General features: G+C 36.3%; 1 protein-coding gene across 4 annotated transcripts; it reads right to left on the bottom strand.

Moving 5' to 3' along the window:
- Positions 1-7,159: 7,159 nt before the first annotated feature.
- On the bottom strand, positions 7,160-12,468 carry LOC110785290 (cyclin-dependent kinase G-2). Of its 4 annotated transcripts, none has more exons than XM_056827141.1 (5): positions 11,655-12,468; positions 10,000-10,135; positions 9,805-9,893; positions 9,556-9,701; positions 7,160-7,437 (listed from the first exon to the last, which is right to left on the bottom strand). In XM_056827141.1, exons 1-5 carry the CDS (start codon positions 11,747-11,749, stop codon positions 7,247-7,249), a joined length of 657 nt encoding a protein of 218 aa, XP_056683119.1. In that variant the 5' UTR covers positions 11,750-12,468; the 3' UTR covers positions 7,160-7,246. The 4 variants fall into 4 exon arrangements, 3 of the variants coding, with proteins under 3 accessions (XP_056683119.1, XP_056683120.1, XP_056683122.1); XM_056827142.1 differs by lacking the exon at positions 7,160-7,437 and adding an exon at positions 7,446-8,000 and having other exon boundaries at positions 11,655-12,466; XM_056827144.1 differs by lacking the exon at positions 7,160-7,437 and adding an exon at positions 8,323-9,166 and having other exon boundaries at positions 11,655-12,464.
- Positions 12,469-14,275: the final 1,807 nt, after the last annotated feature.

Here is a 14,275-nt window from a genome sequence, read left to right on the forward strand (position 1 = left end):
GAGCTTGACTATGCGATCCATGTATGACCTCCATGAACTCATTGAAAGAATGTCGAACCTCCGATTGAACTTGAAGCTGCTTCAATAACGATTTTGGAGTGAGAACCTCATTCTCCAAACCAAAATCGATCGCCTCTACCCCCAATACTTCATCCAACGAGCGCGTTTTAAGAGCTTGCGAGTCTGAAGAAGGTCCTCGAGGTTTTACAGTTCCATTTCCATGCTTGTTAACCTGAGATTTTGCACCAGTTTTCCTTGCCATGGCGTCGGCGCACAATAGGCTATCATGCACCGAGAGAAAACTTGGGGAGAAAGTTTCTCAGGTTTCCTTTTTGATAAGTTAAGGACAAACAGTTGGCCATCCTTAAGCTTTAATGTCTACAAAATGGTGCATAGTATTATGGCTTAGGATGTTTTTGGGTAACTTTTTGATGTATTATAAGAAACATTACATATGTCTTTTGAGGGTAGATTTAGAGCTACAAATCCTAGGGGAAATGCCCTTTTTTTGGTTCAAACTTGGTTATAAGTCAGTAATATAATATCTTTCCTTTTGCGTTAAAAAGATATGATTCTTCTACAATTATTGCTCCAAATGATTTTAACGTATCGTTTAATACTCAAGTTTTTTTTAAAAAAATATCACATAAATATAGTAATTAATTTTGGCTACTTTCAATATATTTTTTTTGTTTTGGTGTTAGTACTCGGTTCACCCTTAGGGCTAATCCGTATTCGGGGCGAGTTCTGGGTGGTTAGGTTCCAGTCCCCTCCCAATTGTTATTGCGGGGGATCAAATACGAGTTCTCCCTACCAAGTTCAGCCCCAATCACCACTGAACCAACAAGCAATTGGTACTTTCAATTTTGTTTGATGCATTCTTAAGTACTAATCCGTATGATAGTGATTGAGTAGGTAAAGTATACTGAATAGAAATTTCAAAAAGCATATAAACATGGAATCCATGACAAATGGGGGAAATAGAGGTTAGTTTTAGGGTTACCCAACAAAATACGACCCTTCTTTTCTAGAGGTGTCAATTAACGTAAATAGTCGCAGTCATGCAAGGTTTAAACATATGACATGTATCAGCTCCTTTTCTACCCTCCCTTAATCACAACATCCTTAATAATGAACTTTTTAATTGTTTATGGCCATAAACAACTTTTTGGGGTATTTATAAATGAACATATAGAAGTTATTTGAACAAACATTCACGCAAATGTTCTAAAGATTAAAGAATGGTAATCAGTTTGCCTGTTCTTTTATCTATGCTCACAACTCTCAGTATGAGAGGTGTGCTTTGTGGAATGATCTTTGCTCTTTGGCTGGAAAAATCAATGGACCTTGGATCCTTATGGGAGATTTCAACTGTGTTTTAAACACAGATGAGAGAATTGGTAGTGCTGTCAGACTTAGTGAACTGAAAGATTATCAGAATTGTGTGAACTCTTGTGGTCTTGAGGATGCTAAATTCACTGGTAACTTCTATACCTGGAACAATAAGCAACTTGGTAACAACAGGGTGTTTTCAAAACTAGATAGAGTGTTAGTAAATCAACACTGGTGTAATCAGTATCCTCATACTGAGGTCTGCTTCAAGAATGAGGGATACTTTGATAATTGCCCTGGTGTGGTTTCCTGTTACTCTCACATTGCTGTTGGTAAGAAATCTTTTAAGTTTTTCCAAATGTGGCAAGAGGCACCAAACTATAAAGATCTTGTGTCTAATGCTTGGAATATTTCCTGTCATGGCACCAAGATGTACCAGATAGTACAGAAGCTAAAATCAGTTAAGTCTGCTTTGAAGCTTATGAATAAGGAGAGATATGGTGATATTGAGGTCCTAGATTGCAAAACTGCTCATAACCTCCAACAGCTGCAGAATGCTCTTCACTTGGATCCCTCTAATGAGGAGTTGGCCAATCAGGAGAAGGTTGCAAACCAGGAGTATATGGCAGCTCATTCTGCTTACTTGAGTTTTCTAGCTCAAAAAGCAAAGGCAGCTTGGATTAAAGAAGGTGATGCTAACACAGCTATGTTTCACAGATCTATAAAACAAAGACAAATTCATAATTCAATTTTTTCAATCAAGGATATGCATGGTAGATGGACCACCAATCCTAGCCAAGTTCCAGAAGTATTCTTAGAATATTATAAATGGTTGCTGGGCACCTCTGGGGGCAATAGAATCAATGTCAAGCAGTCTGTGGTAAATAGAGGTCATGTGGTTTCTGATAGAATGCAAGCCATGCTTAATTCCCCTTACACAAAGGAGGAGGTCAAGAAGGCTATGTGGGAGATAGATGGCACCAAAGCACCAGGACCTGATGGGTTTGGTAGCTCTTTTTTCAAAGGTAGTTGGGGTGATATTGGGGATGATGTAAGCAATGCCATTCTGGATTTTCTCTCCACAGGGAAACTCTTGAAGGAAATCAATGCAACAAGTATCACACTCATTCCAAAAGGGAAATGCCCTGAGACTGTGCAAGAATATAGACCAATATCTTGCTGTAATGTCATTTACAAATGCATTTCAAAGGTGCTTTGCAACAGAATGAGAGATGTTTTGCCTGATATTATAGCTCAAAACCAGGGGGCATTTGTGCATAGCAGGTCTATTGCTCACAATATTATGGTATGCCAGGATATTATTAAAGGCTATGAAAGGAAACACAGTGCTGCAGGGTGTCTCATCAAGTTGGACCTGCAAAAAGCTTATGATACAGTAGACTGGAACTTTTTGGAGGAAATGTTGGTTGGGTTGAAGTTTCCCTCTCATTTTGTTCACCTAATTATGCAGTGTGTTAGATCACCCAGATTTTCACTCTCAATCAATGGTTCTTTACATGGTTTTTTTGAAGGGAAAAGGGGACTCAGGCAAGGTGATCCATTGTCACCACTTCTGTTTATTCTATGTGTAGAATACCTGTCCAGAATTTTAACAATTGTGGGAGAAAAGGAAGGGTTTCATTTCCACCCAAGGTGTAAAAAAACTAAGCTGACACACCTGTGTTTTGCTGATGACATCATTTTGTGTTGTAAAGGTGAGTTCAAGTCAGTCAATCTGTTGATGCAAGGGTTTAAACTATTTTCTGCAACCACTGGGCTTCAGGCTAGTGCTGCTAAAACATCTGTGTATTGTTCTGGTATGCCAGATCAGGAAGTGAAGAGAGTGCTTGACATGACTGGGTTTTCTCATGGGACTTTCCCATTCAGGTATCTTGGCATTCCTATATGCTCAAAAAGAATCTCCATTGCTGAATGTGACAAACTTGTGGAGAGAATGTGCATTAGAATCAAAAGTTGGAGTGCTAAATTTCTATCATTTGCTGGTAGATTGACTTTAGTTAGCTCAGTGCTTATGGCTCTTCAGAATTACTGGGCACATATCATGATCTTGCCTAAAAGTATTTTTAAAGTTGTAAATAGCATTTGTAGGAGCTTTCTGTGGAAAGGAACAGCTGATTCAAGTGTACCTGGAAAAGTTGCTTGGTCTACTGTTTGCAAATCAAAAAAGGAGGGTGGTTTGGGGCTCACCAATCTGAGAATGTGGAACATTGCTGCTATGGGTAAGCATGTATGGTTGATTGCCAAAAAAAAGGAGAATATATGGGTTCAGTGGATACACTCAGTATACTTGAAAGGCAAATCCTGGTGGGATTATTCCCCTAAAAATGATGATAGTTGGTACTGGAGGGCCATTTTCCAGATCAAAGAATTGATGAAGCAACACATTACTGAAAACCAGTTGATGGCTATCAGTAAGTACTCTATTAAGAGAGCTTACTTGAAACTGGTGGGTTCTGCTCCAGTTCAGTATTGGACTAATGTTGTATGGGGGAGACTGGGTCATCCTAAACACAGATTTATCATCTGGCTTACTTTGCTTGGCAGGCTAAACACCAAAGATAGACTAATGAAGATTGGTGTCACAACTGATAGCACATGTCTGTTGTGTGGCATTGCAGGAAGACCACAGGCACCTGTTCAGTGGTTGCTTGTTCAGTGTGAGATGTTTGCAGCAGATTGGCTCTTGGTTGGGCATTAGTTGTACCAGATACTTACCTGACCTGGTAAACTGGTTGCATAAAAGATCAGCTACTAAATTCAGGAAAGAGGTCATGTATGCTGCAGTCATGTGCACAGTGTATCATATATGGAGGGAACGAAACAATGCTTTGTGGAATGGTCAAGTCTGCAGAGTTGATAAGGTGTGTAAGGACATCAAACACCATGTACAGTGTAGAGTTTCAGCAATTTTGCCTAGAAATATAAGTCATAGGGATCATACTTGGTATACTTCCCTTATAGAGGGATAAGTGGTTGTTTTTGGCCTTGTTTGGGCCTGTTTTGTCTCTTTCAGTGGGCCTGTCCACTTGATCTATAGGCTGTAAATTGTTTGTTGATATATATATACCACTCTACTTGCTTAGCAAAAAAAAAAATGTTCTAAAACATGATCAATTGTATGAACACTCATCAACTCCATCCACCAAACTACAATTCCCGGTGCACCTGGATGAGACAAAAAGTAACTATTTTTTTTCCAAGCTTGTATATATATTTTTAACATAAAAAGTCTTGCACGTACTATCTGTATTAGTGGTGGAACTAGAAATTATAAATAGGGGCTTTTATAACAATGAAAAATAAAAAATAAAACAAAAAGTATAAAAATGAGGTTTGAGGAAGCTATTATTCCAATCTTGTACCTCTAAAACCTCAGACTTTTAAATTAAACCAATAAAGCTATATTAGACATGTATGTTTGTAGTGCATAATTTTTAAACATATCATGTGGGGGGTGGGGGGGGGGGGGGAGTGGTAACTGAGGGTGAACAATAAATTTATTTTACCTCGGGGTAACTTTTTCCTAGTGTTTGTTAACTTTTAACATGTTTTGATTAAATTTTATATTGTAATTTTTTTTTTTGATAAATAAATATTTTAAAGGGCTTCGTAGTTACTTCTATACTACACTAGTTGTTGGACCGTGCGCTAGCGCGCACGATCCCCCAAGATATAAAAATCACCGATGTAAATTAATTCCAAAGCACGAGCCACAATCCCTTGAGTTAGTTGTTTGGTAGATGTATAAAGGGAATTAGAAACATACTTGTAAATATTTGCAAACACGAATTTAATAGACGAAGAAAGATGTAGGGGCTTGCATAACGTAGGTAAGCAAAAGGGTCAATGGGTATTTGTCAGGAACATGAAAATCCAAGGCTATCATGTTCCTCTAAAAAAAACCCCACCACATATATATAATGTAGTTCAAAATAAGCAATGCAACATTAACATGGGTTGCTTGCAAAAGGCTTAATGCATATCGCCTGCATACATAGTTTCTCTAGTACTTAGCTTTCATACATACTAAATAAAAGCATTACTTCCAAAAGAATAGAGAAGGCTCAAGCAGATAAGATTCATTCCTATACCTCTACATAATAGCTATATACAACCAATACCAGCATACTTAAGACACTCTATATAAAAGCATTACTTCCAAAAGAGTAGAGAAGGATCAAGCAGATAAGATTCATTCCTATACGTCTGCATAATAGCTATATACAACCAATCCCAGCATACTTAAGACACTCAACAGACGTTCCATAGAAGATTAAGCAATTAACCAATAATTGTTGATGATCTTATTTTGCTGACATAAAGCTGACTCATTTGTGTTTTGCTGATGATCTTATTTTGTGCTGCAAAGGTGAATTTCCTTCAATATATTTGCTACTCCAAGTTTTCAAGTTGTTCTCTGATTCATCTTGATTAATGGTAAATAAGCAAAAATCCTCTATTTATTGTTATGGCATGGCTGAAGATGATGTGAGGAGAGTAGTGTCAGCTTCTGGTTTTACTAGAAGTACCTCGCCTTTCAAGTACTTGAGTGTTTCTATTTGTGCTAAAAAGATTACTGCTGCACAATGTGAAATTCTAGTTGATAAGATGATCCTAAGAATCAAAGTTTGGAGCTCTAGAAACCTTTCTTATACAGCAAGAGTTCTTCAGATTAATTCTGTATTGTTGAGTTTGCATAGCTATTGGGCTCAGATTTATAACTTGCCTAAGAAGGTTCTGAAGGAGATCACCATGGTGTGTAGGTCCTTTATGTGGAGTGGGAAAGCTTATAGTAGCAAGCCAAGTAATATTTCCTGGAACAGTTCTTGTTGTGAGAAGAAAGAAGGTGGACTTGGCTTCAGAGACATTCTGAAATGGAATACTGCAGCTATTGGAAAGTATGTGTGGGCTGTTGCCACAAAGCAAGATAGTATATGGATTAAATGGGTGAACTCTGTTTATGTCAAGGATGGGGTATGGTGGGAGTACCAGCCTAGCAATTCTGCAAGCTGGTACTGGAGAAAGATTTGTGAAACAAAGGAAGTTCTGAAGCAATATTATACTGTTCTTGAATTTAGCAGTATGTCCTGTTACTCTGTGAAAGATGTGTATAAAAAGCTGACAGGTCCAAAACCTCTGGTGCACTGGGATCATATGGTGTGGAACATATTGAATACACCTAAGCACAAGTTCATTTGTTGGATGGCTGTTCAGGCCAGGTTACAAACAACTGCAAGATTAGCCAAAATTGGTGTATGCTCTTCTCCTAACTGTCTTTTGTGTGATCAGTAAGAGGAGGTTCATGATCATCTGTTTTTTGCATGCCCTTATAGCAAGAGGTGTATTGAGGAGATCAAGAGTTGGGTTGGCTTTCACACTACACACTGTGGGCTTCAGATTCTCATCCGAAGAGTTGGTAATAGTAATCAAACCAAGTTTCGAAGGCAAGTTTGGTGTGCTGCCTTAGCAGCAACTGTGTATTCTGTATGGAGGAGTAGGAATGGAAGTTTATGGGATAAGTGCATCCCAACTGTGCAAAATACTGTTAATCGAATCAAGCAGATTGTGAGAGATAGAATTAGGAGTGTAATGCCTAGAAAAGTAAGTCAAAAGGATAGCTTATGGTTTTTAACTCTTTAAGAGTTGTATTAGTTATGTTGCTCTCTCCTTTGTGAAAGGGTCCAACCTAGTTGGTTCGTTTCCTTTGGAGTTAGCCTAGTTTGAAATCCGTTTTTGTGATTAATATTATCCTTTCTTACTTAGCAAAAAAAAAACAATAATTGCAATGACGGTAAAAACAAAAGGCTGGCAAGAGAAGACAAATCTCATGGCTTAACGAGCAAAATGTCATCCATTTACATTGGAGCACATATCCATTGCCCAAAGACATGGCTCAAGCAGAGCTGGTATTAGATTGATCTATTGATTGAGTTGAACATGAATCCTGATCTTGGAATGAAAAATCCAACAACTTTGCCCCCTGATAGTATTGAGCAGCAACTCCCATTTTCAAGCTTGAATCCTCTGATAAAGAATTGGTTCTATGAATGGCCCCCCAGTCAAAGGTGAAATGAGTCCTCGATACTGATACTCGGTAAGTGAAAATTTCTTCTTGTTAACAAATGTAACAGAAACTCTATTATATCAATATTATAAAGGAAAACATTAAGCTGATGACCAGAAGAACTTGTATAACAAATTGATAGATGATCTGTTTATCTGCAAATGAGTGCTTCATGTTTTCAGCAACCAACCTAAAATGATCTTGTGGATGATTAACCCCCCCCCCCCCCCCAAACTCCCATAGGCTATAATGACATGTGTATATTTATGTTCAACCAAGTGCCTCACGCTCACACAACATCGTGATTTCGAATAGTTGTGAATAGAAGAATGTTTTCCTTTTATGCAACATCATGTCACATACTTGGGATTCCCTGTTAATTCGTTACCAATTTTAATTTTTAGACTTTTCCCAAATCAGAATTACTCAACCAGAAAACTAAATCTATACATTCACCCATCTTCTTTAATGCTCCAGAACAATTAGCATATTAAAGAGAGCCAATTTGATGAAACGAACGCCAGAAAACTTTCAAAAATCCGCGTCTCTTTGGAATGCTTTCTCCATGATAACAGTGTTTGGACTGTAAGACGTTGATTATGGAAAAGATTAATTAAAGGACTTGAATGACACTGCATAACCCAGACAGTCAGCTCACCAACCTCGCCAACTGGTCTCACCCTCATGCAATCACGCCACCCACACCATTAAGACTTAAGAGGCAAATAAGCAAAGACATGACTTTATGCTTCTAAGGTCTGACACAGATAGCAAACAAACTAAGGATTCTTTTGCTCATTTTCACAATTACCTTTAGTAGTAAAGAAAACGAAAACCAATAGCTGATATTTATTAGTATTGTGATTAGATATGATATATGCACAAGTAAAGGGAAAAGGACAATCAACAATAAAAGGGTTATGCTGCCTTAATGCCTGTAAGGAATTTGAGTTACAATGAGTTACAACAAGTCAGAGTACCGGTTGACAACGTAATCCAACGACACAGAAATGAAGATCGAAAGGCAAAGACAACACAGAAAAGAAGGTCAACGTCGTGTTTCACGAACCTAAAAGCCACACCAGGTTATCTAAATGACTCAAGTCACCAGGATGACCTTCATCTAACAGCTACACAAACAAGTTAAGCCAAATTCTAAATTGAAAAGAGCGAATTTTCCATATTACAGGTCTTACCAAATCCATTTTGAGTTTTTGACAACAACTGATACCAAGAATATCAACTTTTTTACCACAAGAAGTCAAATCTCAAATCAATCAGAAATAGAAAATGTAATAGACCATTTACAGAACTGAATTCAGTAGCAGTAATATTAACCCCAAAAAACAATTTTATCACCAAAAAAAAAAACCCCAAAAAAGCAGTTAAAAAACTTGCTTTACACCCACGAAGACCAAGTTCAGCAGCAATTGAAGACAAAAACTGAAGAAAATCAGTCATTAGCAAAATCCTAAAACATGATTAAGAAGTGATTAACTTCAACCCATTTATAAATACATGATTACAAGTATCTATAAAACCCCAAATGATCAAAAGAATCTATACACAAATCCACAAAAACGAAAAAAATCACCCCATTAGAAAACAATAAAGTACACCCAGAAAAATTGAAAACAAAAACCAAAAAAATTATAGAATTAAAGAAAAAAAACCTTTAATTTTGGAGATATCTCCAAATTTATCTCTCTTTGTAAATCTGTTTTCTGGGGGGAAATCTTGGGGCTTTTACTGTATAAAACGAGCCAACAATAAGCAAAGTAAACGAAGGCCAAACAAAAGGGGGCATAAAAGAAGTGACAAATAGATTTCAAACAAACAAAAGTTTATGAATCCTTGTGCATAATGTCATATGACCATCTAGTAAAATACAACGTATACAAAGAGTTAAGGTCTATGGTCGGTCAAATTAAAGGCCCTTTATTTACAGATTTTTCAAATAAGGCAAAAATAAACAGACATTCGGTTCAGCGTTTAGCTAATAATAGTCTAAGAAATTCTTCGTATCTTATTATTCATTTCAAACTGAAGAGTATACAATCAAATTTAGAAGAGAGCAATAAATAGATGATGAACAGATATCAAGAACATCCAAAAAAAATCTGACAACCAAGGAATACCTTTAATCAAATCTCTTACGGAGACATTTCCCACAGGAAACACACAATATGTCAATAGCCGGCTCGGCAAGTCAAGCCCTGAGTCAGAAAGTACAGGAGAGCCTGTAATAGATGCACGAGGGAACTTCTTATGCAATTGATTAGACCTGAAACCAGAATTTTAATGAAATAGTAGGAACAACATCTTAAACCGGGATAATAAGTCATAACAGTAAAGCATAATGAAACAACATGAAAACCAATACTCACGATTTGTGTACAAAGTTAGCCTTAACCCCAGGCAATTGAGAATATTTCGGCCAAATCTTGTCAGTAGGTGTGCCCAGTGTTCTGAATATCTGCAAAGGGCCATTGAACACATTAAAAAAAACGAGCACCAAAAGATAAGGTAAAAGACAAGACCGTGGATCAGAAAGATGGCAACCAGAAGAGACAAAGGCCTGCCTTGCCAATCTGCTCAACCTCAATATTTTCATCAAACAATGGTTTATTGGTTAGCAGTTCCGCCATTATGCAAACCACTGACCACATATCCACCGCTGTTGAGTACTCTTTAGCTCCAAGAAGAAGCTCAGGAGCCCTGCAACATAGCAAAACACCATCAATTATACTTAGCAGGCTATTGCAAACAACCACCATACATAATATGACCGTGATATTAAAGAACCAGATATATAAATTGAAATAGAAGGATAAAATTAGCAGTTCTACCTGTACCAAAGAGTTAATCAGTCAGTTGGGCATTCAAGAACTGAAACTGCGTTAATTTGATTTGCACTCTATATATCCTAGTCTCAAACTTTCAATGTACCACCAATTAGCTAAGTGTAACATTAATAAGTTAAATATAAACACATCTAGGAAGAGAAGATCCTTTCACCAAAAAATGAACAGAAGATCCTGTATTGATCTGTTAAGAAACAAGGCAAAACATATACTCCGTATTGTAGAGGGACAACCTATATTTTCAAGCCTTACGTGGCCGCTTAGTTTCCTTAAGAAATATGTTGTTGTTTACCTAATTCTTGATAATCATTTTAATAACTCTTTAGTGCCTCCTCACCTTCCCCTCCCTCCCCCTATCTTTTCCCATCCAACCGTCGACTTTTGTCTCTGTACTTTCCAGCTCTCACTTTTCTCTCACTCGTTTTTCACAGCTTTGTAAATATTAGAAAATCTTTATGCGGTTGATGACCTCCTAAAAGAGATCTATATCTCTTTGTCCCCATGGCCTCTACTTTCTAGTCCCTAGCCCCATCAACTTACATTCCTCATCAAAACCAGTCAATATCCAATTGATCTAACTACAATTACAAACACAACCGAATAAGAGTTGTACCTCCACACACTCCATTATCTTTCAGTATAGCAATTACTAAATTCCAAAAATAATAAGCTCCATATTCATCTCAATAGGTAGCATTTTCTATCTAAATTCACCGATTTTCAACATCACACTCATACACAAAATTCACTGAAAAATTCTAGTTGAAAAATGTGTTTAAGGTCAAAACCTTATCAATTCAAAGCTCGGACAACGGAGAAATAAGAGGCAACATAATTATCATTCTAGAACTAATCAAGCACCAAATTCCAAAAGAAAATAAAAGCCCCTAAATCACAGACACAATTCACTGCGAATTCATCACCACCACTTAAAATACACAACATTCAGAAATCCAACAAATTACACAATAAAATCACAAAATTACTCAAACTGATCTCTAAAAAGTAGCATTATCTATCCAAACACACCAATTCCACAATCAAAAACAGAATTCAACTGATCATTTCAGTTTTTAACATGCACTCCTAAGACCAAATCAACAACTGGCAATCCGAATTTCATCGATTAAATATTCAACACCTGCTCATCCGAAATAGTCGATTCAACAATCAAAATCACAATTCATCCAAAATTCATGGCAGACCTCCAATGATCCACCTAATCAAATATTTTACAATCGGAAATTTAGCAACTCCATGATAAAAAAAATACAATTCATCCAACATCGCCACAAAATTAGCATTTCCTACCATTATCAAAACAATAAAATATTTTTTAAAAAAAAATCATTAAGCAAGAGAAAATGCAGTACCCAGTTATGATGGAAGAGGCGAGGAGGTGATGAAAAGGAACCTTCGAAACACTAACAGAAACAGAGAACTGATCAGACGGCAAAAGTCCGAGCATTGTAGAAATCGTCTATTTCATAGAATCCTTGGCAGAATCAGAAACACCTTTGGAAATATCAAATGTATCAAGAGGTTCGATGCGTTTCAACATGGTGGCGATAACGGCAAACTCTCTAGAAAATTCCAATTTCCGTGTATCGGAAAGTCCACCACCTCCGACGCCGGATACGAGGCATCCAATGATGCGATTCGACGGTAAGAAATGGAGGCTGCAGAGTGAAAAGAGCGGGGAGATGGAAGAGGAGGAGGTAGAAAATGGAGGTGGTTTTGGTGTTGGTAAGGAAGTTGAAAGGGTTTGAGAGAGAGGAAAAGAGCTATGCTTGTTGTGGAAGCCATTGACGAAGCTTTTGAAGCTTTCTCTCACCACTTTGGGATTTAGGGTTTGCTGTTAATCCATAGTATTGCTAGGAAATAGGCAAAGGAGAGAGAAGATAGAGGAGGAAATAGGCAAAGGAGAGAGAAGATAGTGGAGCTGTACGAAGACAATGGAAGATGGAGAGGAAAAACCGAGAAAGGTGAAGAACGCCATTGCAGAGGGGGGAAGTAGAAGGACGCAGGAGGACGAAGACAGGGAAGGGGGACACCTGGATCATTTGTTAATGAAAAACTAACAGCTGGTAATGGTAGGGGCGTAATTAATGAAGGAATTTAAGGATGTGGACGTAATTCCACTATTCTTAAGGAGAGTTAAGAAGGGAGTTCTTGCTTTTTAAAGGGGTAGAATTATTAGTGATTTTGGGTATATATATATATATATATATGAACAATAAATTTATTTTACCTCGGGGTAACTTTTTCCTAGTGTTTGTTAACTTTTAACATGTTTTGATTAAATTTTATATTATAATATTTTTTTATATAAATAAATATTTTAAAGGGCTTCGTAGTTACTTCTACATTATTAGTGATTTTGGGTATATATTATATATATATATATATATATATATATATATATATATATACTCCCTCCGTCCCTTAATACGCGACTTGTTTTGACTTTTTGCATTATTCACATAATTTATTTTGACTGTAACAACCTATAAATTCTCCTATAGAAAATAAGGAATAAAAGTGTTATTTAAATTGATTGTGGCGGAAACACCGTCTTCTAGTATTGTCACTACTACAATAAAAAGGAGTTTAAACACTAAGATGCAAACCAACAAAAAAAATATTGAGTAATTGAGTTAAATTTTCAAATGAGTTAATTAAAACACAACGTTAACTAAAATAAATTAGAAAGTTTAAAATAAAATAAACTCTAATTGTCTACTCTCACTCGGAGCCCAAGTCCAAGCCCAATAAGCTAGTAAGATAACATGTACAATAATCAACATAATTCCACAATCAGTGGGGAGCAATGTAAATAGAAGTTCTCCAAGTTTAAGTTAAACTAGACAATTAAAATCAATACATTTAAGAAAAAATTGATTCTAAAAATACAACTTTTAAGCGATCTGCTTAAAAAGGGCTGACTTTATGTTTATCTAAGAATAACACAACCTTTCGGACATATCTTCATTTAAAAGGCTCCCCTCTATAATAACTTGCTAAAATAGGTAATATGCTACATCATTTTTTAATCTTCTTGTTAATTATATAAAGAAAAAATATTTAATTTGTGATGTTGGTTTTCATATTACCTATTGTAGCAAGTCATTTATGAGGGGTGCCCTTTAAAAGAATACAGGTCTAAAATGTTGTGTTATTCTTAGTTAAACGAAAAGTCAGCCCTTTTTAAGCAGATCGCTTAAAGGTTGTATTTTTAGAATCAAATTTTCCTACATTTAAATAGAATAAGGGTGAGTTTATCCCTAGACTCATCTCCAATATTCAGACTCTGCCACATCAGCTTTTCACTAACTTTTTTATTATCCAGACTCACACAAGACTTTCCCTATTTTTACACATTATCCCCAGACTCACCTCAGACTTACCTAACTCCTTAAATAATATATTATGTTCGTATATTTTTTTTTTAGTACATTTTCTAAATAATATTGAAAATATGGTTTCTTATATACAACAAAGTATATGGGATGTCGGAAGTGGATTTGACACTAACGAAAGGCTGATCAATATTTTGACTAGTATGAGTAGATTGTGAATTTGGGTTAAATTTTCCACTTGCTCGTTTCTCATATTTTGAGATTGATTTTTTTTTGAATAAAAATATAATTAATTTTTTTGGGTGAAATAAGATAAATTAAGTTTGAAGCAAAAGTGAATAAGATTTTTTTTTTGGGTGAAATAAGATAAATTAAGTTGATGTGGCATGATTTGATTGGGGGGGGAGTGGAGTTTTAAGTGAGTCTTGGATTTTGAAACCCACTTCAAGACTTGGTGTAGTCTTTTACCACATTATTCCAAGACTTAGACTCGAGACTCACCTTCAGACTCTCTTCCAGACTAAGAATAAACTCACCCTAAGTAAGGACGCAATACCAACAAGTCAACAACAATCAACTCAAAATTAGATAATTAATTTAAAAGAACAATAAGATCATTTAATCATCAATTAACT

Source organism: Spinacia oleracea, chromosome 4, assembly GCF_020520425.1.
Source record: "Spinacia oleracea cultivar Varoflay chromosome 4, BTI_SOV_V1, whole genome shotgun sequence".
Lineage (NCBI taxonomy): Eukaryota > Viridiplantae > Streptophyta > Magnoliopsida > Caryophyllales > Amaranthaceae > Spinacia > Spinacia oleracea.

Bases quoted from the DNA above. Each gene is read 5' to 3' on its own strand.
- LOC110785290 (XM_056827141.1), bottom strand. From the start codon at position 11,749: ATGCTCGGACTTTTGCCGTCTGATCAGTTCTCTGTTTCTGTTAGTGTT. The intron at 10,136-11,654 runs GTACTGCATTTT...GCTATGTTGCAG, and splicing joins GCCTCTTCCATCATAACTGG to GGCTCCTGAGCTTCTTCTTG. The intron at 7,438-9,555 runs GTATTCCTTGGT...ACCGAGTATCAG, and splicing joins CGTAAGAGATTTGATTAAAG to TATCGAGGACTCATTTCACC.